This window comes from Vulpes lagopus, chromosome 11 (genome assembly GCF_018345385.1).
Source record: "Vulpes lagopus strain Blue_001 chromosome 11, ASM1834538v1, whole genome shotgun sequence".
NCBI classification, from domain to species: Eukaryota; Metazoa; Chordata; class Mammalia; order Carnivora; family Canidae; genus Vulpes; species Vulpes lagopus.
The window spans coordinates 49,415,246-49,440,720 of NC_054834.1; the positions used below are offsets into that span (position 1 = coordinate 49,415,246).

The 25,475-nt window shown below is 48.7% G+C and overlaps 1 protein-coding gene across 1 annotated transcript; it reads left to right on the forward strand.

Moving 5' to 3' along the window:
- The first annotated feature begins 270 nt into the window (after nucleotides 1-270).
- CHIT1 (chitinase 1) lies at nucleotides 271-13,021 on the forward strand. The gene is given in 8 exon segments (XM_041722351.1): nucleotides 271-295; nucleotides 5,481-5,679; nucleotides 6,257-6,313; nucleotides 7,922-8,087; nucleotides 8,320-8,444; nucleotides 9,476-9,564; nucleotides 9,567-9,601; nucleotides 13,004-13,021. Coding segments are annotated over 8 exon segments (714 nt in total).
- Nucleotides 13,022-25,475: the final 12,454 nt, after the last annotated feature.

Here is a 25,475-nt window from a genome sequence, read left to right on the forward strand (position 1 = left end):
TCTCTTCTGCATCCCAGTTTGGTCATGCTAAGGGCCCAGTCTACACTCCGTGATTGTTCCAGAAAATTGCTAAAGACCATTGTACCATATTTGCCCAATCCATGCTCTGTGACACCTTAGCCCTTCACACCACACCCAAGCCCCTCTCTCCTCCCCTCTGACCCCCAGATTTCAACACTCCAGGCTAGGTCTAACAGGGAGGCCTGATAAAAGGAGAACACACCTAGAGAGCCAGTGACACAGGCTGGAGTCCAGAGTCAAGCCAGCACCATGGCACTGTCTGTGGCCTGGGCAGGTGAGTAGACACTGTTGGGGATGGTGGGTTGGGCCCTGGGAGCCATGAGGAGGTGAGGATGTGTACATTATTAGGTGGCTCGTTGGTGCCATCTGCAAGGAGGCAGGAGTGTTCGGGAGAACATCAGAGGGTCATTCAGTTCTTCCCTCTGCCTCCATTCCTGGGGGCTCCCTTGGGCTCTTTCAATCCAAGAGCCTTTGTGTTGCAAGTAAAGGCTTTTTTTCTCCAGGCTGAAATGGACCTTTGCTCCTCCTGTCCTGGAAGCCCAGAGTCAGTGAACACCACTGGAGTGGGTGGTCTTATCTTTGCCATATTCTTAAGCTTCTGCATTTGGCCTTTTCCAAAAGACACCCACTGCTAGCAGGTTCTTCCCCAACCCCATGTTAGTTGTCCTGCAAGAAAGAGGACACCTGAGGGCCATGACTTTGGGTGTCCTTGCCAGTTTTCACGCAGGCTCTATTGGGTTAAGAGGAAAACTCAAGGTCACCAGAAAGGTGAAACACATCTTTTTAATGGAGTCTTGCCAGGCCCTAGATCTTCAAGGATGCTGGTAACTCAAGTAAGCCCTAGTGCAAGGGGGAGCAGCAGGAAAGCAGCAGGAAGTTGGTAACTAGTAGCCATGAGCCCAGGCATAGGAGCCTCCTTGAGAGATGGCATCTCTAGCCTAGCCCTTCCTAAAGGGCTCTTTCAGCCCCAGGACAGCTTTACTGCTTGTTTCAAAAGAGAAACTTTCTGAAACCTCACAAATCAAGGGTTTTCCTAGAATCTTCCTAAATACACACCGCCCTCCACAGATGCTCTAGGGAGGGGCAGCCTTAGCTCACAGTAATTCCATCTGCTCTGGAGAGGCCCCTGCTGTCTGGCCTGGGTGAAGGGATGGACACAGTGCCCTCTTGGGTCCCTTTTGGACAGAGGAAGATTGATTTGTAGGAAACCAGCTTGGCCTACCCCTCTGTGACCATCTCTACCTCCTGAGCTTCAATAGGCAGACAGGAGTCGGGGAAAATGCAAATGATCTCCTAATCCCTGCCTTCTCTCTCATGGTGCTTCAGGTTTGATAGTTTTTCTGACCATCCAATGTGGTAAGTGGCACCTTTCTTTTTGTTGTTTTGTTTATTTGTTTTAAGTAGGCTCCACACCAAGCGTGGAGCTCCATGTGGGGCTTGAACTCACGACCCTGAGATCAAGACCTGAGCTGAGATCAAGAGTTGAATGCTCAACTAAGGCATCCAGGTGCCCCCTTTTTTTTTTGAGGGTGGGAGGGTAAGTGATGCCTTTCTTAAGGCTAGCCCTGGATTCCTGGGTTCTGCTACCCTCCCCACACCCGACTCCACCCCAACCCCACCCCACCCCAAGAGCTTTTATCAGATTTCTGCCGGGTTCCTCTTCCAAACTCAGCCCTTCATAAGTGTCCTTGTGCCCCCAAACAGTCCTGATATTTTTTCAGGGAAGTTTCTTGTCATCTTACCCACTGGCTGAATTGCATGTCCATGGGGCCAGTTTAAATGTCAACCACGCTGAGGTTTTTCATGAAGACCACTTGCTCCAATCTCTGTGCTCCCACAGACCTGAACACATTTTCCAGTAGGTATGCCAGTGTTGTTAATTATTGGCATAGATATCTCCCCGACCAGGCTGGGAGCTACTGGAGGCAAGGATCATAGGTCTTACCCAGCTCCATGTCCATCCCCCAGCCCCTTAGCTCAGCATGGACAAAATACTCGCTCCTGTTTCTGCCGGATTGATTGCTTGTAGGGCTCCAAGGAGCCAAGAGGGGTGACTTCCCATGTCAGACAGGAGAGAGATCTCTAGGGGATGTTCAACTTGGATTCTGGGATTCACTTCCCGCCCCACCGCGCTCCACTCTCTGTGTGTCAGTGGCCCAGGAATGCTGGCTCCTCAGACCCTCATCCTGAGGCTGGGCTGTGACATTAAAGATATTTCTCCTCTTGGTCTCACAGGAGACAACAGTCAGGGGTCACAGAAATAACAAACATGGGGAAGAAAGGTTGAAGGTTTCCTCAAAAGCTGCAGTTCAAGCTATTTCTGGGCATATGGCATGGTGTGATATATGTATATATTTTTTTGCTGGCAAAGTGAGTTTATTTGGGGGATAGCAGAGGAATCACAATTCGGGACATGCACACTATGGTGAACCATAGGAAAGTCCAAAGAGACAAAAAGAAGGTCAGTTTTTATTAAGTTTTAGGGGGAAATAAGGAAGGGTTATTTTAAACAAAAGTTCACTGGAAGAGGACAAGTGTCTCAGATTGTGGTGGTTTCTCATTGGCTGTAAGCAGTGCTTAGTGAGCTGCTGCTGAGACAGGGAGGGATTTCCTTCAGAAGGGCAATCATCACATGGTTTCACTCATATGGGGAATATAAAATATAGTGAAAGGGATCATAGGGGAAAGAAGATAAAATGAGTGGGAAAAATCAAAGAGGGTGACAAAACATGAGAAACTCCTAACTCTGGGAAACGAACAAGGGGTAGTGGCAGGGGAGGTGGGTGGAGGGATGGGGTGACTGGGTGACGGGCACTGAGGTGGTGTGGTATATATATTAACAGAGTTTTGTGTGAATGAAGGGTTACTATATGTAAAGCACTAAGAACAGAGCTTACTATATGCTAGCAGTATTCTGAATATTTAATATATTAACTCTATCTATACAACAGTCCTTTGAGGTAGGAACAATGATCATTCTCATGGTATGGAGGAGGAAGTTGAGTTTACCTGGCTGGAAAGTTGCAGAGTTTGGATTTCAACGCAGGCATTAAAATTCCAGAGACCCTGCTTTTACCCACTACACTTTATTGCCTCTATAGTAATAAAATCCATGCATGATATTAGATATAGCAAGATATAATGTGAGAAGAGCCACCAGGTATCTTCCTAGATAGTCCTAGGATGCGTTGTTCCTGGGTTAACCGTTTGATTTGGGGAGTTCACCAATCCTCCTCCTATATCACTGCAGGCTACACTCCCAGCCGCCACTGGCAAGTTCTATACCTGGGTGGTCTCTGGCTAGAGCTAGTGAACACCCAAGAATGCCAGCTTCTCCTTCAGAAGCCATTGGTCTGCCCAAGGGAATCCCAGACAACCTTTCATGCTCTGGGTTTCCACACAGCCTCCTATAACCACCCTTACTCCTTCCCCTGACCTCTCACTAGCCACATGGAAGCCGGAAGGGACTGCAGAGAGACCCCATTGGCTCTAAAGGAAGTCCTAGGGTCTAGATACTGGCCATAGGTTTGCTGCAGTACAAACTCACCATTATGCCACATCCCTGGCATAAAATGTTGGCTCATGCAAACTGTACCCTCATAGACCACAAATTCTGGAAGAGACCTCAGAGACCACACAGTCATTTTCAGATGAAGATCCTTGGCCAGAGCTGAAGAGGCAATTCACCCAAAGTGAATTTCTATCAGATGTAAGAATAAAGATTCTACATTCTTGCTGTCTGGTTATCTGGTCAACCTAGCACAGTGCCAGCCTCTGAGGGAGCCTTCACTGCTAGATCAGCCCAATAAGAACAGATGCTCCCCATTGCAAAAATTCCCAAATATTCTGGGGATTCCAGAAACAAGCTTCCTTTTTTTTCTTTTTTTTAAAATAAATTTATTTTTTATTGGTGTTCAATTTGTCAACATACAGAATAACACCCAGTACTCATCCTGTCAAGTGCCCACCTCAGTGCCCACCACCCAGTCACCCCCACCCCCCGCCCACCTCCCCATCCACCACCCCTAGTTCGTTTCCCAGAGTTAGGAGTCTCTCATGTTCTGTCTCCCTTTCTGATATTTCCCACTTATTGTTTCTCCTTTCCCCTTTATTCCCTTTCACTATTTTTTATATTCCCTAAGTGAATGAGACCATATAATGTTTGTCCTTCTCCGACTGACTTATTTCATTCATCATAATATCCTCCAGTTCCATCCATGTCAAAGCAAATGGTGGGTATTTGTCGTTTCTAATGGCTGAGGAATATTCCATTGTATACATAGACCACATCTTCTTTATCCATTCATCTTTCGATGGACACCTTGGCTCCTTCCACAGTTTGGCTATTGTGGACATTGCTGCTAGACATCGGGGTGCAGGTGTCCCAGTGTTTCATTGCATCTGTATCTTTGGGGTAAATCCCCAGCAGTGCAATTGCTGGGTCGTAGGGCAGATCTATTTTTAACTCTTTGGGGAACCTCCACACAGTTTTCCAGAGTGGCTGCACCAGTTCACATTCCCACCAACAGTGCAAGAGGGTTCCTTTTTGGGGATCCCTGGGTGGCGCAGCGGTTTGGCGCCTGCCTTTGGCCCAGGGCGCGATCCTGGAGACCCAGGATCGAATCCCACATCGGGCTTCCAGTGCATGGAGCCTGCTTCTCCCTCTGCCTGTGTCTCTGCCTCTCTCTCTCTCTCTCTCCCTGTGTGACTATCATAAAAAAAAAAAAAAAAGAGGGTTCCCTTTTCTCTGCATCCTCTCCAACATTTGTTGTTTCCTGCCTTGTTAATTTTCCCCATTCTCACTGGTGTGAGGTGGTATCTCATTGTGGTTTTGATTTGTATTTCCCTGATGGCCATTGATGCAGAGCATTTTCTCATGTGCTAGAAACAAGCTTCCTTTTCCTAGATAAAACAAGTTTGTTTTTAGATCCTTATCAATGATATTAATAATAGATTCTCTGAAAGAAATAACAAGTAGATGTAAAACTTTATATCTTTATTTATTTTTTTAAAGATTTATTTATTTATTTATTTATTTATGATAGACATAGAAAGAGAGAGAGAGAGGCAGAGACACAGGAGGAGGGAGAAGCAAGCTCCATGCCGGAGCCCGACGTGGGACTCGATCCCGGGACTACAGGATCGTGCCCCAGGCCGAAGGCAGGTGCTAAACCGCTGAGCCACCCAGGGATCCCCAGATGCAAAACTTTTTAAAGCACGACTAAAACATAAACCCAGAGCAGTAACTGAGGCCTTTTCTCTGCTACTTCATGTATTTGCACTTTAATTAAACTTCTGAAGTATTCCAAGCTGCATTTTGAATGTTCTGCCTCCCTGCCTTCAGCAGATCAAGTGTTACGTTTAATACCAGGCATTATGTAGGTTCTGCCCTGGGCAATGAGTGCCAGTCTCCGCCTACCCTTATGGCTGTCATTTATTTTCTTGTCCCAAATGGCCAGATTATGCCACCAAGCTGGTCTGCTAGTTCACCATCTGGGTCAAGTATAGACAGGAGGCTGCTTGCTTCTTGCCCAAGGGTATGAACCCGAATCTGTGCACCCACCTCATCTATGCCTTTGCAGGCATGAACACTCATCAGCTCAGCTCTATAGAGTGGGATGACGAGGTGTTCTACCAGGAGTTCAATGGCCTGAAGATGTGAGCTGCTCTGGAGGGGGTTGGGAGGTAGAGAAAGCAGGTACCTCTTCTTCCCCAGCTCTTCAATCCTCTACCAACCTGCTATGTGGCTTTGGGCAAGTGGCATCACCTCTCTGGGCTTTCCCATGCTTATATGGAAGATGTAGGTGTAGATAGGGACTCCTTAACAGCCCTTCTAGTTTAGGGCTAAGTGGGGTCTGGGTTGGGAAACCATTTCCCTCTGCTGGGAATGATTATCTTCTTCCTCCTAACATCTATCCATCCTTCAGCTCAAGTCTATCACCACCGTGAGAAAGCCTCTCTGCAGATCCACCCCCATCTATGGTTTCCTGCATTCTTTATGTGTATATCCCCCCAGCCAGATAGGAGGCCCTTGAAGTCAGGAACATGCCCCTTCTTTCCCAATCTAGAGCTCCCCCAATCCAGGTTCTGTGTATAGGGACTTACACAACCCCCACCCCATCAGCACCCATCAGAAGACCCACTGTTCCTTGCTTTCCCAGTCAATGAGGTGAGCCCTGGTTGCTGGCTGGGCACTAAATTCCATAAATTCCAGCATTTGTTTTATCTTTCCTAGGAACCCCAAGCTGAAGACACTGTTTTCCATCCGGGGCTGGAACTTTAGCACCCAGAAGTGAGTTGGGAATGGGCATCTGTACAGCAGAGCCACTGGGTGGGGATTTGACTCTGCTCCCCAGAAAACCCTGGCCAGAGAATCAGGCCAGGCTGTAGTATAGTCAGAGTGGGGTGATCAGGAGGGGAGACTGGACTCTGGGGGCTGACCTTCCTTTTGGGCTCTGGTACCTCATCAGGAAGGCCATGGAGGGTGCTTAGCTCCGGGCTGTTACACATCCCATCTTGCCAGGACCACAGGAGAGATTTGGCCTCTTTCCAGGCCTCAGTCTCTTCCTCCACAAAATGGGTAGAAGGAGAGTCCCAATGATTCCCAGACAACATATAGTGTCTATATATTTCCTGAGCTCTGAAAGGATATCTTTTTATATATATATAAATTTATTTTTTATTGGTGTTCAATTTGCCAACATATAGAATAACACCCAGTGCTCATCCTGTCAAGTGCCCACTTCAGTGACCATTACCCAATCACCCCTAACCCCCGCCCACCTCCCCTTCCACCACCCATAGTTCGTTTCCCAGAGTTAGGACTCTTTCATGTTCTGTCTCCCTTTCTGATATTCTGAAAGGATATCTTATCTGAGAATTTTTGTTGCACTTCTGGGTGTCAAAGGCAGTTTGTGAGAGTGGGCTTGACTGCCAAAAATTTGGCATTTCTAGGGCATTTCTGAGGGATTATAGAGATAATGAAATGAGATATCCGAAATTAGACTTTTCCTAGAAAGTCTAGAATATAAGATTCACGGATTCTAAACTACTCTTTCTAAAATTTTTTGGATCATGAGCCGTTTTGAAAACCTGATGAAATTTATGACCTACTTTCCCCAAGTACTGTTTATATGCAGATTTTTTGTTGGAATACAGAGGACCTTAGCTTGGGGATATGGGTCTCACTTAAGAAGTATTGTTGTTATTTAAATTAATAAATCAATAGAAAACCAATCAAAATATGATCAGTCTATAAAAAACCTTGAGACACTTCTTTTTTTTTTTTTTTTCTTGTGACACTTCTTATCAGGATCCTGGGAATCAGAAGGATGTGGGAAGGGGGTTCCTGGGGCAGCTTGGAATTTCCAGGAGCTCTGAGCTAGTAATAGCACAAGGCATTTGACAAATGTGAGTTTGAAGAAAATGACCATGTTAACCTACCAGGGAATGAGAGCAGTAGGCTCTCGGGTTACCCATATCCTTCCTAACCTTGCTATACTTCTGTTTATTTTAGAAACTGATTGCTCTTCCTTCCTAAACTTCCATGCTGGGGTGACAGCCAGCTCTGATTCAGGGTAAAACAATCCCCTGAGCAGGGACACATATGACAGCCGGCTGCTGGAAGGAAAGTTTTGGGAAGCAGAACTCCAGGCAAGTCAATGTGCCCTGGGGGCAAGAAACACTTATAGATTGTCTCTTGTCCTAGGCCAGGCCAGTAACTCCACAGTGAGTATCACAGCAGCATCTGAAACAGTCCTCCCAGTATCCTCCTGGTTTGAACAGCTAGCCACAAATATCCCGAGTAGTTTCTCACTTGCCTCCGAGGGACAGAGTAGCCTCCTATCAGCAAGGAAGGTCCACACTGCCCTACATCGCCCCCCCCCCACCACCACCAAAGGTTCACAGATAGGGTGGCTACAGTCAATAACTGCCAGACCTTTGTCAACTCAGCCATTAAGTTTCTGCGCAAATATGGTTTTGATGGCCTTGATCTTGACTGAGAGTACCCAGGAAGCCGAGGGAGCCCACCTTCAGACAAGCAGCACTTAACAGCCCTGGTGCAGGTATGGCTGGGAGTGGGAGGGGGTCACCCAGTTGGCCCGGGGTGCCCAGATCAGTGGCCTCACAAGACACATGGGTGCTGCTCTGTCCCCAGGGTACTCTGATTCCTATATTTACATACTACAGACCAGCCCTGCCATCAGTTTTCAGAATCCCAAGAGTGAACATCTGCTTGGGGCCCCCAAGGGCCAGCCTGGTTCCTGCCTCTATATTTACTCTAAGCTGCTCCCACAGGACCTGGCCAAAGCCTTTCAACAAGAAGCCCAGGCTTTGGGGAAGGAACGCCTCCTTTTGAGCGCAGCAGTTCCTGCCACGAGGAAGGACATAGATGCTGAATACAAGGTGAATAAAATTGTTCAGTGGGTCTCAGGCAGATGGTATGGAACCCGTGCTCTCTGAGGTGGGAGAGGCCATGGCAGGCTGAGCTGCCCCAGGAGTAGAGCAGGTGCTCACCTGCAAGGTATTATTTTGGGGAAGTCCGACCCTTCTGCCAGCAGATCCAGGAAGGATTGGCTCACTATGTCCACTCCGATTCTCTCTTTTGGGACACTTGCCCTTTGCCTTGGGAATTCAGTTTTTTTTTAAATAATAAATTTATTTTTTATTGGTATTCAATTTTCCAACATACAGAATAACACCCAGTGCTCATCCTGTCAAGTGCCCCAAGTGCCCCCGTCAGTGTCCCTCACCCATTCACCCCCACCCCCCGGGGAATTCAGTTTTAACATCAAGGACCCTGGGAGGGCAAGAGTGAAGGCAAGAGGACGAGTCATCTAGATTTCTGCTCCCTGAGGTGTTGAGCATGTGCCTAGGTGCCTATTAGCAGTGTGGGATCTCCTAAATTAGAGCCTGGGTTTGAATGAGGTTCCCAGGTGATTCGTGTGCACATTATTTCCCTCCCAAATGGTAAGAGATGTCCTGCAGGGGCTTGTGGGAGCTGGCACCCTCACAGTCTGAATGACCATGGCCTCAATATTGGGGGCTTGGGGGAAACTAGGGAGTGCTATCTGATCACCTCTTTAAAAACCCCTGGGGTGAGGGCAGCAGCCCTGGTAGCCCAGTGGTTTAGCGCCGCCTTCAGCCCAGTGTGTGATCCTGGAGACCCAGGATGGAGTCCCATGTCGGGCTCCCTGCATGGAGCCTGCTCCTCCCTCTGCCTGTGTCTGCCTCTCTCTCTCTTTCTCTCTCTCTCTCTCTCTCTCTCTCTCTCTCTCGCTCTCTCTCTCTGTCATGAATGAATAAATAAAAAAATCTTTAAAAAAAACCCGGGGTGAGCCTGCATCCCTGCCTCTTACCATGAGGGCCCCTCCTCAGCCTTGCAATGAGGGCAGAAAGGAGCAAGGAGGGACTGCTCACTAGCCTCTCACTCCTCCCTCCACACCTCCTGCAGGAACCTAGATTTCATTAACCTCATGAAGGCCTACGACTTCCATGGCTCTTACAAGAAGATCACAGGACATGACAACCCCCTCTCCAAGAGGTGGGGGAGAGTGGGCCAGCAGCTGAATTGAATGTGGTGAGTAGCTACAGGGGTGAGGCAGGACTCCCCATCCACAGTCCCTGTCAGGTGGCCTTTTTAAAAAATATTTTATTTATTTTTTTGAGAGAGGGAGAAGGGGCAGAGGGAGAGGGAGAAGCAGAAGCCCCATGAGGGGCTCCATCTAGATTTTGAGATCATAACCCCAGCCAAAGTCTGATGCTCAACCCACTTAGCCACCAGCACCCCCAGGTGGCCTCTTTTGAGCCTTGAGGCCCTAATGGCAACAAAAAGTAGGATAACCAAGCAGGGTGCAGAGTAGCCAGGACTTTTTGTTTCTTTGCTTGTTTATTTTCCTGTCTCGTACCAATGCTGAGGGGAAAGTATTTCTGCATAGCATCTTGGCTGATGTTAAATACAGCAAACCAATATCACAACATCAAACAAAGCAGTGACTAGTAGGGAGGCTGTCTTTGAGCTGGAATGTCCAGTGAAAATGACTTCTTGCTTCCTTCACACCCCCATCCCATTTTCTTCAAGACAATGGGTAAATTCTCCTTCCGGGTCACTCTAATTGACCTTCTGGAGGGTGCTTTCGGAGGTGGAAGCTCAGAAAGTTGGTAACAAGGGATGTCCCTTGGGGCAGAGCTGCCTCCGTCCCTACCCCAGCCCCTGGAAAAGGCAGGTTTGGTTTCAGACTGGGGTGGGGGTGAGGTTTCCTGCCCAGATCACTCTGGCAGAGCAGTCCAGAGGGTTTTTATAAGTCCACTCTACATTTTAAAAGTTAAGAACAACCATATTATTTTTAAAATTTTATTTATTTATTTATTCATATGAGAGAGAGGCAGAGACACAGGCAGAGGGAGAAGCAGGCTCCATGCAGGGAACCCAACGTGGGACTCGATCCCGGGTCTCTAGGATCTCACCCCGGGCCAAAGGTGGTGCTAAACCGCTGAGCCACCGGGGCTGCCCCATATTATTTTTTAATAAACAAATAAACAAAAACTCTAAATAAAAATGCTTTTTAATTTTGGGGAGCCCACGTCTTAGTGTACCAGCTGGGGTAGAACATCTTAGACTTCTGTGGCTCTTTCACAAATAAGGGACACATCTTTGGGGACTGAGTCATGCATCCATAATTCACACTGAGCCCAGTCCCTGCACCCCTATCTGTGTGGGTCCGGAGGGAAGCAAGCCCAGCCCAGCTGGAAAAAACCCAGAGATGTTCAGCTGAGAGGTGAGGGCCCTGAAGTCCTACCAGCACTGTGTTCTCCAGGCTGTGTGCCCTGGATCCATGCGGGGAGAAGGGAGGCCTTTCTCCTCTTTACAAATTGGCCTTCTACTCTCTGCACTGTGTGCCCAGGACTGCTTCTGGCCAGAGGGTGACTTTTCCAAAAATTTTTTTAAAAGATTTATTTATTCATGAGAATACACAGAGAGGAGAGAGAGAGAGAGAGGCAGAGACACAGGCAGAGGGAGAAGGAGGCTCCATGCAGGGAGCCTGATGTGGGACTCAATCCCGCGTCTCCAGGATCACACCCTGGCCTGAAGGCAGCGCTAAACTGCTGAGCTACCCAGGCTGCCCTGACTTTTCCAAATTTGTACAAAGTGCCATAGAGCTTAGCAGGGTGCCCTGCCCTCTGCCTTTGGAAATTTCCAGTCTTATCAGAGATAAATTGTGTAGAGCAGCAAAAAGAAATAAATACAGATACATTTAGTGAAAAGTGTTCCCTACTTAAGTGCCAAGAGTGTAGGGAGTAACAGGAGGACTTGGACTTGAGCAAGGCAGCTTCTGGTGGGGGAAGCAAACCTGTAATCCTGGCTGGAGGGAGGAGTTCTCAGTATTCATTTATTCCACATCCTTAGGTTGGGAACCCCTGAATGAGGAGCCACATACTGATTTGTCCTTTGTGTTTGAGCATCTGAATGTCAAGCGTTGTCCTAGGCACAAGGGACACAGAGATAAATAAAACAGACCACACTCCCTGCTCCTGTACTCAGAGTGGAACTTCAAATGACAACAATGAGCACAAGTGTGATCACAGCTCCTCATCACTGCGTGAGGCCAGACCTTTATACATTCTTGCACTTTTAGTTGTTTCTGTTTTACAGACCCAAAGCCTGAGGCTCAGCAAGGTTGCATAATAAGTTGCTGAGCCACGCAGGGATTTCAGATACTTTACTCATTGATGTATCCCAAGCAGCTAGCCAGCCACATGATGGCTAAATATTGGCTCCATGAATGGTTGTTGGATTACAAATCTCATGTTCTTGGCCACAATGCCACACAGCTTCTCTCTCTCTCTCTCTGGGGTCAAGGATCTGAGATAGGACATAAAGAAGACAAGGAAGGATCAGAACACTAATAAGGCCTGTGAAGCTACTCTGAAGCCTCCAGGTTTGTGTGGCCAGAACCAGGCCAAAGGCAAAGTAAGCTAACCCTGTCTCTCCTTGCCCCTCACCAGGACTCTGCTGTGCAACTTCCTTATATTAAAGACTAGTTGAGTGCTGTGTTTAAGGAAAGTTTTTTTCCCCACAGTTAAGCACAGTGCATTTCCATTGTGCCTCTACACCCACTGTTGAGATAGGTTCTAACTCCCTTAAGATGGGGACTAGTTGAAAGCTATATTCCAGGAATGCTTGTCTCTCAGAGGAAAGTACAACGCATTTGCATTGTGCCTTCACAACTCCTTTCGAGATAGGTTTTAACGCCGTTATAAGAGGGGATAGTTGAAAGTTACATTCAAGGAAACCTTGATTCAGAGAGCTACCCATAAACCTAAATCTACCCCTACCCTTACATCTACCCCTTAACCTACCCCTACACCTACCCCAACCCCTATGCCTAACCCCACATGTACCCATACCCCTACCCCTAACCTGACTCCTATTCCTATTCCTACTCCTACCCCTAACACTATGCATACCCCTACCCCTAACCCTACCATTTCCCATCTGTACCCCTACCCCTAACCATCTACCTAATCCTACTCCTACCCCTAATGCTACCCCTAAATCTAAGACCAACACCATGCCTGTCCCTACCTAATCCCTACTCTTCCCCCTAATAATACACCTACTTCTAACCCTACACCTAACCTTAACCCTTTCCTACCCATATCCTTAATGATAAACCTACCCCTAACACCAACTCTAAAACCACCACTATGAGCAGCCCCAGTGGCACAACGGTTTAGTGCCGCCTGCAGCCTGGGGTGTGATCCTGGAGACCTGGGATTCAGTCCCGCGTCGGGCTCCCTGCATGGAGCCTGCTTCTCCCTCTGCCTCTCTCTTTCTCTTTCTTTCTCTCTCTTTCTTTCTGTGTGTGTGTGTGTGTGTGTGTGTGTGTGTGTGTCTATCATGAATAAATAAATCTTTAAAAAAAATAAACCCACCACTATCCCTACCCATACCCTAACTGTAATGTATCTCTAACCCTAGGCCTACACCTACTATTAACCCTACCACTACCCCTAACCCACTTCTGCCACTACCCTACCCTTAATCCTAACCCTACCCTAAGCCTACCCCTATACCTACTGCTAACCCTACTCCTATACCTACCACAACCCCTAACCCTACTACCCCTATCCCAAATCCTACTCCTACACCTAAACCTATACCTAAATCCTACCCCTAACACTACTACTACCACTACTGCTAAACTGCCCTCTACATATACCCTTCCCCCTCCCCCATCCATGCCCTACCCCTACCCCTACTTGTATACATACCCCTAACACTACCACTATCCCTATACCACCCCTAACCCTACCCTAATACTAAACTTAATCTTACCTCTACTCCTACCCCTATCTATACCACTAAACATATCCTACCCCTACCTCAACCCCTAACCTACACATACCCCTACCACTTCCTTACCTATATCCATACCCCTACCCTTACCCATCTACCTAATCCTACCCCTAACCTAATGCTATGCCTAAACCTACCCCAAGCCTATGCCTACACCTACACCTACCCTTTCCCTACTCTTAACCCTAACCATACACCTACCTCCAACCCTAACCTAATCCTAACCCTTTCCTACCCAAATCCCTAACCATAAACCTACCCCTAGCACCAATCCTAAACCTACCACTACCCCTACCACTACTGCTACCCCTACCCCATCCATAATGCTACTCCTAACCCTATGCTTATACCTAATACTAAACCTACCACTACCCCTACCCTAAACCCTACTCTCACCCCTAACACTATCCTACCCCTAACCCTACACCTACCTCTAACCCTACACAATTCTACCTAAACCCACCCCTACACCTGCCGCTAATCCTACTCCTACACCTACCACCATCCCTACCCCTACACTAACCCTAACCATTACCCTACCCCTACCTAAACACTACTCCTACCCCTACCACAGCCTCTACGGTACTCCTACCATTACCACTACCCTGACCCTTAACCATACCCATACCTTTATTTCTAACCCTAACTCTATTACTACCATGACCCCTACCCCTACATCTAACATAAACATTCACTCTACCCTACCTGTACACCTACCTTTACCCAATTCCTAACCCTATGCATATGCCTACCCCTAACCCAACCCTTAACACTATCTCTACCCTACCCCAATCCCTACTCTTAACCGATGGCTACACCTAACACTACCCCTACTCTAAACCTACCCCAACCCCAGCCCTAAAACTACTACTACCCCTACATCTACCCCTAACACTACACCTACCCTACCCATAAATCTACCCCTAACCCTATTCATACCCGTACACCTCCATGTATACCTAATCCTAATCAAAACTCTACCATACCCTACGCCAACTTGTACTCATATCCATACCACTAAATCTATCCTACCCCTAAACTTAATCCCACTCCTACCCCTAAAGTTACTCTTATCACTACTCCTACACATACACCTTATCATAACCATAACTCCACACCTCCATACCTCTACCCCTACTAGTTTCCCTGCCCCTAATACTACCCCTACAACTACCCCTAACTATACCCTAACCCTAACTTACTTCTACCTGTAATATACTCCTACACATAACCCTACACATTCCTCTAACTCTACACCTACCCCAAACCACCCCTAATCCTACCCCTACCCCTACATGTATCCTTACCTCTAACTCTATCCCTACGCCTACCCATACCCTACACCTACCTTTAACTCTAATGCTAACACTACACCTACTATTAACTCTACCCATACTCCTATTCCTACCCATACCCCTACATCTATCTCACCTTAACCCAGCCCTACCCCAACCCTACTCCTACTCTTACCCCTTCACATACCCCTACCCCAAACCTACCCCTAATGATACTCCTACCACTACCCCTACCCTATCTCTAACCCTACCATAATCCTAATACAACACCACCCCTACATCCAATCCCTACCCCTACCCTACCCCTACCTCTACTTATAACCTTACACCTACCGCTACCGCTAACCCTATACCAACTTCTACCCTTAACCCTACCCCTAACCCTACTCCTACCAGTACCCCTACACCTTTTCTAACCATAAACCTAGACCTAACCAACCACTACTGCTACTTGTATACCTACCCTACTACTATGCCTAACTGTATCTTACCCATAACCCTACTCCTACACTTACTTCTACACCTATCCTAACCATAACCCTACTCATACCCTAACTATTCTCCTACTCAATTTCCTATCCCTCATACTACCCCCACACCAACCCATAAACCTAAACACTAAACTTAATCCTACCCCTACCCCATTTATACCCCTAAACATACCTTACCCCTACCCCGATGCTTACCCCTACCCCGTCCTAATGTACTCCTATGCCTACCCCTACCCTGAACCCAGAGGAAACTGGTGGAGGTCTGTAGTGGTCCTGAAGTGCAAATAGGTCATCTGACCAGAGTATAATGGGGAGAGATTAATCAAACAATCTAGTAGCTGGTTCCCTCTGAAGTTTCCCTCAGGATAGCTGGCACTCTCACACATGAACCCACGCAGTTTTATCTGGTAAAGTGAAGGATTAGAAGTCATGGGGCTGAAATGATCTCAACCTATTCTCAAACTTTTAATGGGTAAGAAGCTGGCTCGCTGGCATGGAGCTGGGTGTGGAATGAGAGTGCCTAGTAGGCCACTTTTGGTAAGCAGAACTGGCGCTGCGGGATGAACCAAAGGCTGGGTTAAGGCACCCAATGCCAATGCTCATCAGACCCCAGAAAATGTGTTGTTTGATATAGACAACAGGACAGTGGCACAGAAGTTGGAATCTACTAAGGAGTGTATAACAACTCACCTGCCAATTCAACTTATCCTGAAAATAGATTTGCACTGGAGCATCAGGCCCATAATTGGCCATCACTGGCAGCCAGTGATGGGTGCAAGAGGGACAGGAACAGGCGGGGTGGGGGGCGCGCGGTGGTTTTCCTTCGAAGGGGCCCCGCAGATCTCCCCAACCCCCATCACATGGACGCTATGCTAAGATGAGTAAGAGGGTCACTGCAGTGAACCTTGAAGCCTAGGGCTTGGGCCTAGGTGAAGCCACCGCAGGTGCAGATCTTGGTGGTGGTGGCAATTATTCAAATGAGAACCTTGAAGGCCGAAGTGGAGAAAGGTTCCATGTGAGCAGCAGTTGAACATGGGTCAGCTGGTCCTGAGAAATGGGTGAGTGCTCTTCTGAAGGGATAGATGATGGCCTCTGTTGCCCTCAGCAGATCGAAAGAGAGTTGGGTTCAGATCTCCAAATCCGGAGTGGTGGAGATGGGTACCTCAAGGCATCCAGTGTGGTAAGCAATGGGATCCCAGAGAAGCTGGCGGGATCCCGGAGAAGAGTTCTCTTTTCTTTGTGAAGGGCAAGGTGCCCTGGAATGGGATTGCCCTGAGAGAGAGACCTGTGCTTTGGAAAACATCGTGGTTCTGGTAGTGTCCCATGAGCTCTCGTTGGCCCTTGAAAATCCAGGGGAGAGGGTGTAAATCTTGCGCTGGGCCATATCCATATCTGCAGCAGGTCTCCAAGGGGAACAGCCTCTGGCATGTTGGAACAATGTAGTTAAGGGAAGTTGGCAAGCCAGATCCATAACTTTGGGATAAGAATTGGCTCTAAGGACTGGGTGGGTTGGGTTGGGGTACGAAGCATGACTGGGCACCCACCTCGGCTGGATGAGGAACCATTACCCCACACATGCCTGGGGCACCCCCACTGGGCCTGCCCCTGCAGCCCTCCTCCACCCCAAACCCTGCGGCTACCCCCACTCTCCTCTCTCCCCTTCCCCTCCTGGGGTGGGGGTGGTAGGTGGGGTGTGGAGGCACCAGCAGAGGAGATACCTTCAGGGCCCAGGCACTCAGGGGGCTGGTGGTGGCAGCGGCAGTGGCAGCGGGGACTCTGGACGTGAGTGGGGGCCCTTCAAGTGGATGAACCCAGCTGTGGTGGGCATGGAGGCCGCACCGTGGGAGTCCAGCGGGTTCAGGCGCATCCTGTTTCAGAACTGGGGTGGGGGTGAGGTTTCCTGCCCAGATCACTCTGGCAGAGCAGTCCAGAGGGTTTTTATAAGTCCACTCTACATTTTAAAAGTTAAGAACAACCATATTATTTTTAAAATTTTATTTATTTATTTATTCATATGAGAGAGAGGCAGAGACACAGGCAGAGGGAGAAGCAGGCTCCATGCAGGGAACCCAACGTGGGACTCGATCCCGGGTCTCTAGGATCTCACCCCGGGCCAAAGGTGGTGCTAAACCGCTGAGCCACCGGGGCTGCCCCATATTATTTTTTAATAAACAAATAAACAAAAACTCTAAATAAAAATGCTTTTTAATTTTGGGGAGCCCACGTCTTAGTGTACCAGCTGGGGTAGAACATCTTAGACTTCTGTGGCTCTTTCACAAATAAGGGACACATCTTTGGGGACTGAGTCATGCATCCATAATTCACACTGAGCCCAGTCCCTGCACCCCTATCTGTGTGGGTCCGGAGGGAAGCAAGCCCAGCCCAGCTGGAAAAAACCCAGAGATGTTCAGCTGAGAGGTGAGGGCCCTGAAGTCCTACCAGCACTGTGTTCTCCAGGCTGTGTGCCCTGGATCCATGCGGGGAGAAGGGAGGCCTTTCTCCTCTTTACAAATTGGCCTTCTACTCTCTGCACTGTGTGCCCAGGACTGCTTCTGGCCAGAGGGTGACTTTTCCAAAAATTTTTTTAAAAGATTTATTTATTCATGAGAATACACAGAGAGGAGAGAGAGAGAGAGAGGCAGAGACACAGGCAGAGGGAGAAGGAGGCTCCATGCAGGGAGCCTGATGTGGGACTCAATCCCGCGTCTCCAGGATCACACCCTGGCCTGAAGGCAGCGCTAAACTGCTGAGCTACCCAGGCTGCCCTGACTTTTCCAAATTTGTACAAAGTGCCATAGAGCTTAGCAGGGTGCCCTGCCCTCTGCCTTTGGAAATTTCCAGTCTTATCAGAGATAAATTGTGTAGAGCAGCAAAAAGAAATAAATACAGATACATTTAGTGAAAAGTGTTCCCTACTTAAGTGCCAAGAGTGTAGGGAGTAACAGGAGGACTTGGACTTGAGCAAGGCAGCTTCTGGTGGGGGAAGCAAACCTGTAATCCTGGCTGGAGGGAGGAGTTCTCAGTATTCATTTATTCCACATCCTTAGGTTGGGAACCCCTGAATGAGGAGCCACATACTGATTTGTCCTTTGTGTTTGAGCATCTGAATGTCAAGCGTTGTCCTAGGCACAAGGGACACAGAGATAAATAAAACAGACCACACTCCCTGCTCCTGTACTCAGAGTGGAACTTCAAATGACAACAATGAGCACAAGTGTGATCACAGCTCCTCATCACTGCGTGAGGCCAGACCTTTATACATTCTTGCACTTTTAGTTGTTTCTGTTTTACAGACCCAAAGCCTGAGGCTCAGCAAGGTTGCATAATAAGTTGCTGAGCCACGCAGGGATTTCAGATACTTTACTCATTGATGTATCCCAAGCAGCTAGCCAGCCACATGATGGCTAAATATTGGCTCCATGAATGGTTGTTGGATTACAAATCTCATGTTCTTGGCCACAATGCCACACAGCTTCTCTCTCTCTCTCTCTGGGGTCAAGGATCTGAGATAGGACATAAAGAAGACAAGGAAGGATCAGAACACTAATAAGGCCTGTGAAGCTACTCTGAAGCCTCCAGGTTTGTGTGGCCAGAACCAGGCCAAAGGCAAAGTAAGCTAACCCTGTCTCTCCTTGCCCCTCACCAGGACTCTGCTGTGCAACTTCCTTATATTAAAGACTAGTTGAGTGCTGTGTTTAAGGAAAGTTTTTTTCCCCACAGTTAAGCACAGTGCATTTCCATTGTGCCTCTACACCCACTGTTGAGATAGGTTCTAACTCCCTTAAGATGGGGACTAGTTGAAAGCTATATTCCAGGAATGCTTGTCTCTCAGAGGAAAGTACAACGCATTTGCATTGTGCCTTCACAACTCCTTTCGAGATAGGTTTTAACGCCGTTATAAGAGGGGATAGTTGAAAGTTACATTCAAGGAAACCTTGATTCAGAGAGCTACCCATAAACCTAAATCTACCCCTACCCTTACATCTACCCCTTAACCTACCCCTACACCTACCCCAACCCCTATGCCTAACCCCACATGTACCCATACCCCTACCCCTAACCTGACTCCTATTCCTATTCCTACTCCTACCCCTAACACTATGCATACCCCTACCCCTAACCCTACCATTTCCCATCTGTACCCCTACCCCTAACCATCTACCTAATCCTACTCCTACCCCTAATGCTACCCCTAAATCTAAGACCAACACCATGCCTGTCCCTACCTAATCCCTACTCTTCCCCCTAATAATACACCTACTTCTAACCCTACACCTAACCTTAACCCTTTCCTACCCATATCCTTAATGATAAACCTACCCCTAACACCAACTCTAAAACCACCACTATGAGCAGCCCCAGTGGCACAACGGTTTAGTGCCGCCTGCAGCCTGGGGTGTGATCCTGGAGACCTGGGATTCAGTCCCGCGTCGGGCTCCCTGCATGGAGCCTGCTTCTCCCTCTGCCTCTCTCTTTCTCTTTCTTTCTCTCTCTTTCTTTCTGTGTGTGTGTGTGTGTGTGTGTGTGTGTGTGTGTCTATCATGAATAAATAAATCTTTAAAAAAAATAAACCCACCACTATCCCTACCCATACCCTAACTGTAATGTATCTCTAACCCTAGGCCTACACCTACTATTAACCCTACCACTACCCCTAACCCACTTCTGCCACTACCCTACCCTTAATCCTAACCCTACCCTAAGCCTACCCCTATACCTACTGCTAACCCTACTCCTATACCTACCACAACCCCTAACCCTACTACCCCTATCCCAAATCCTACTCCTACACCTAAACCTATACCTAAATCCTACCCCTAACACTACTACTACCACTACTGCTAAACTGCCCTCTACATATACCCTTCCCCCTCCCCCATCCATGCCCTACCCCTACCCCTACTTGTATACATACCCCTAACACTACCACTATCCCTATACCACCCCTAACCCTACCCTAATACTAAACTTAATCTTACCTCTACTCCTACCCCTATCTATACCACTAAACATATCCTACCCCTACCTCAACCCCTAACCTACACATACCCCTACCACTTCCTTACCTATATCCATACCCCTACCCTTACCCATCTACCTAATCCTACCCCTAACCTAATGCTATGCCTAAACCTACCCCAAGCCTATGCCTACACCTACACCTACCCTTTCCCTACTCTTAACCCTAACCATACACCTACCTCCAACCCTAACCTAATCCTAACCCTTTCCTACCCAAATCCCTAACCATAAACCTACCCCTAGCACCAATCCTAAACCTACCACTACCCCTACCACTACTGCTACCCCTACCCCATCCATAATGCTACTCCTAACCCTATGCTTATACCTAATACTAAACCTACCACTACCCCTACCCTAAACCCTACTCTCACCCCTAACACTATCCTACCCCTAACCCTACACCTACCTCTAACCCTACACAATTCTACCTAAACCCACCCCTACACCTGCCGCTAATCCTACTCCTACACCTACCACCATCCCTACCCCTACACTAACCCTAACCATTACCCTACCCCTACCTAAACACTACTCCTACCCCTACCACAGCCTCTACGGTACTCCTACCATTACCACTACCCTGACCCTTAACCATACCCATACCTTTATTTCTAACCCTAACTCTATTACTACCATGACCCCTACCCCTACATCTAACATAAACATTCACTCTACCCTACCTGTACACCTACCTTTACCCAATTCCTAACCCTATGCATATGCCTACCCCTAACCCAACCCTTAACACTATCTCTACCCTACCCCAATCCCTACTCTTAACCGATGGCTACACCTAACACTACCCCTACTCTAAACCTACCCCAACCCCAGCCCTAAAACTACTACTACCCCTACATCTACCCCTAACACTACACCTACCCTACCCATAAATCTACCCCTAACCCTATTCATACCCGTACACCTCCATGTATACCTAATCCTAATCAAAACTCTACCATACCCTACGCCAACTTGTACTCATATCCATACCACTAAATCTATCCTACCCCTAAACTTAATCCCACTCCTACCCCTAAAGTTACTCTTATCACTACTCCTACACATACACCTTATCATAACCATAACTCCACACCTCCATACCTCTACCCCTACTAGTTTCCCTGCCCCTAATACTACCCCTACAACTACCCCTAACTATACCCTAACCCTAACTTACTTCTACCTGTAATATACTCCTACACATAACCCTACACATTCCTCTAACTCTACACCTACCCCAAACCACCCCTAATCCTACCCCTACCCCTACATGTATCCTTACCTCTAACTCTATCCCTACGCCTACCCATACCCTACACCTACCTTTAACTCTAATGCTAACACTACACCTACTATTAACTCTACCCATACTCCTATTCCTACCCATACCCCTACATCTATCTCACCTTAACCCAGCCCTACCCCAACCCTACTCCTACTCTTACCCCTTCACATACCCCTACCCCAAACCTACCCCTAATGATACTCCTACCACTACCCCTACCCTATCTCTAACCCTACCATAATCCTAATACAACACCACCCCTACATCCAATCCCTACCCCTACCCTACCCCTACCTCTACTTATAACCTTACACCTACCGCTACCGCTAACCCTATACCAACTTCTACCCTTAACCCTACCCCTAACCCTACTCCTACCAGTACCCCTACACCTTTTCTAACCATAAACCTAGACCTAACCAACCACTACTGCTACTTGTATACCTACCCTACTACTATGCCTAACTGTATCTTACCCATAACCCTACTCCTACACTTACTTCTACACCTATCCTAACCATAACCCTACTCATACCCTAACTATTCTCCTACTCAATTTCCTATCCCTCATACTACCCCCACACCAACCCATAAACCTAAACACTAAACTTAATCCTACCCCTACCCCATTTATACCCCTAAACATACCTTACCCCTACCCCGATGCTTACCCCTACCCCGTCCTAATGTACTCCTATGCCTACCCCTACCCTGAACCCAGAGGAAACTGGTGGAGGTCTGTAGTGGTCCTGAAGTGCAAATAGGTCATCTGACCAGAGTATAATGGGGAGAGATTAATCAAACAATCTAGTAGCTGGTTCCCTCTGAAGTTTCCCTCAGGATAGCTGGCACTCTCACACATGAACCCACGCAGTTTTATCTGGTAAAGTGAAGGATTAGAAGTCATGGGGCTGAAATGATCTCAACCTATTCTCAAACTTTTAATGGGTAAGAAGCTGGCTCGCTGGCATGGAGCTGGGTGTGGAATGAGAGTGCCTAGTAGGCCACTTTTGGTAAGCAGAACTGGCGCTGCGGGATGAACCAAAGGCTGGGTTAAGGCACCCAATGCCAATGCTCATCAGACCCCAGAAAATGTGTTGTTTGATATAGACAACAGGACAGTGGCACAGAAGTTGGAATCTACTAAGGAGTGTATAACAACTCACCTGCCAATTCAACTTATCCTGAAAATAGATTTGCACTGGAGCATCAGGCCCATAATTGGCCATCACTGGCAGCCAGTGATGGGTGCAAGAGGGACAGGAACAGGCGGGGTGGGGGGCGCGCGGTGGTTTTCCTTCGAAGGGGCCCCGCAGATCTCCCCAACCCCCATCACATGGACGCTATGCTAAGATGAGTAAGAGGGTCACTGCAGTGAACCTTGAAGCCTAGGGCTTGGGCCTAGGTGAAGCCACCGCAGGTGCAGATCTTGGTGGTGGTGGCAATTATTCAAATGAGAACCTTGAAGGCCGAAGTGGAGAAAGGTTCCATGTGAGCAGCAGTTGAACATGGGTCAGCTGGTCCTGAGAAATGGGTGAGTGCTCTTCTGAAGGGATAGATGATGGCCTCTGTTGCCCTCAGCAGATCGAAAGAGAGTTGGGTTCAGATCTCCAAATCCGGAGTGGTGGAGATGGGTACCTCAAGGCATCCAGTGTGGTAAGCAATGGGATCCCAGAGAAGCTGGCGGGATCCCGGAGAAGAGTTCTCTTTTCTTTGTGAAGGGCAAGGTGCCCTGGAATGGGATTGCCCTGAGAGAGAGACCTGTGCTTTGGAAAACATCGTGGTTCTGGTAGTGTCCCATGAGCTCTCGTTGGCCCTTGAAAATCCAGGGGAGAGGGTGTAAATCTTGCGCTGGGCCATATCCATATCTGCAGCAGGTCTCCAAGGGGAACAGCCTCTGGCATGTTGGAACAATGTAGTTAAGGGAAGTTGGCAAGCCAGATCCATAACTTTGGGATAAGAATTGGCTCTAAGGACTGGGTGGGTTGGGTTGGGGTACGAAGCATGACTGGGCACCCACCTCGGCTGGATGAGGAACCATTACCCCACACATGCCTGGGGCACCCCCACTGGGCCTGCCCCTGCAGCCCTCCTCCACCCCAAACCCTGCGGCTACCCCCACTCTCCTCTCTCCCCTTCCCCTCCTGGGGTGGGGGTGGTAGGTGGGGTGTGGAGGCACCAGCAGAGGAGATACCTTCAGGGCCCAGGCACTCAGGGGGCTGGTGGTGGCAGCGGCAGTGGCAGCGGGGACTCTGGACGTGAGTGGGGCCCTTCAAGTGGATGAACCCAGCTGTGGTGGGCATGGAGGCCGCACCGTGGGAGTCCAGCGGGTTCAGGCGCATCCTGTTGTGGATGCACTGGGGGTGGGGGTGAGGTGCCGCCGGGGGTTCTGTCCCCCATCTTCCCCAATACTTGCCACGTCAGTGGTCCCCCCCACAACGAGCCCGCCCCAAGGCCGCAGTTCGGGAGGCGCCCTGCCTCTGCTAGTGTCTAGCAGCTGACTTAGAACTGGCGTGGACCAGGGGAATCGACTGTTTAATTAAAACTAAGCATTGCAAAGGCCAGTGGTGGGTGTTAACTCAAGTGATTTCTGCCCAGTGCTCTGAATGTCAAAATGAAGAAATTAAAAGAAGCTGGGGTAAATGGTGGAAGTAACTATGACTCTCTTAAGGTAGCCAAATGCCTCATCATATAATTAATGACGCACATGAATGGATGAACGAGATTCCCACTATCCCTACCTACTATCCAGAGAAACCACAGCCAAGGGAATAGGCTTGGCAGAATCAGCACAGAAAGAAGACCTGTTGAGCTTGACTCTAGTTTGGCATAATGAAGAGACATGAGAGGTGTAGAATAAGTGGGAGGTCCCTGGAGCCCCTCTGTCCCCTCAAGGGGGCGAGGTGGAGTCCACCTGCCTTGAGGGCGGCTGGTGAAATATCACTACTCTTACCATTTTTTCACTGATCAGGTGAGGCGAGGGGGGGGGGCGGTGGTGAGCCCCAAGGGGCTCTTGCTTCTGGCACCAAGAGCCTGGCCCGATGGCCTGGTGCGACCTGTTCCGGGGACAGTGCCACTGGGGAGTTGGTCCGGGGAGGTACACTTGTCAAAAGGTAATGCAGGGGGAGTAGGGCAATATGGTGGAGGAGTAAGGTCCCCAAGTCACCTGTCCCCATCAACTTACCTAGATAACTTTCAAATCATCCTGAAAACCTACAAATTCGACCTGAGATTTAAAGAGAGAACAGTTGGACCATGACAAAGAGAAGAGTTTGTACTTCTAACAAGGTAGAAGGGCAGAAAAAATAAATAAAAAAGAATCCAGTGTGGGAGGGGCCCCTTCGAGGAGCCGGTCTAAGGCCAGGTGGTGAAAGCCTCCAGGACAGGAAAGCCCAGTCCTGGAGAAGCAGGAACTTTAAAATTCCTCACCAGATTCTTTCCAGGGAAATCAGGCAGAAGTACAGGAGGGGCAGTGGAGCCTCCAGTCTCCCAGAGTCACTAAAAGAGGAAGTGCACCCAGGGGAGAGTGCACCACAGACTGTGGACTGAGCTTAGTAGTAAAGAGCTGAAGTGCAAGGCTGGCAGGGCCTCAGGAGAAGATCAGGTGGCGGCTCCAGATGGAGGGGGTTGTACCCTGCTGCCTTCGGGAACTGTGGCCCTGGAAGCGTGATTTCAGCAGTGCAGGGCCCAGATCCCAGGGCACCAAGGGGACACAGCCCAGGATCCTGAACTCCCGCCGGGGCAGGTGGAGGCAGGGAAGGAACAGGACAGTGAGGACTCTCCTGTGCCCAGGCACCCCCCAGCTGTGCAGATCAGCACCTCTGCCCCCAGAGCATCCAGGCTAGTGTGGAATGGAAGAGTGCAGTAGTTACTGTGGGAGCTGACTCCACAGCTGTAGACCTGGCCACCACCAGTGTTGTTGTTCCTCCTGGTGTCACCCTGTACCTGGGACAGAGTGGGGCCTCCAGGGAACAGGGGCCCCAAAGGATAAACAGCTC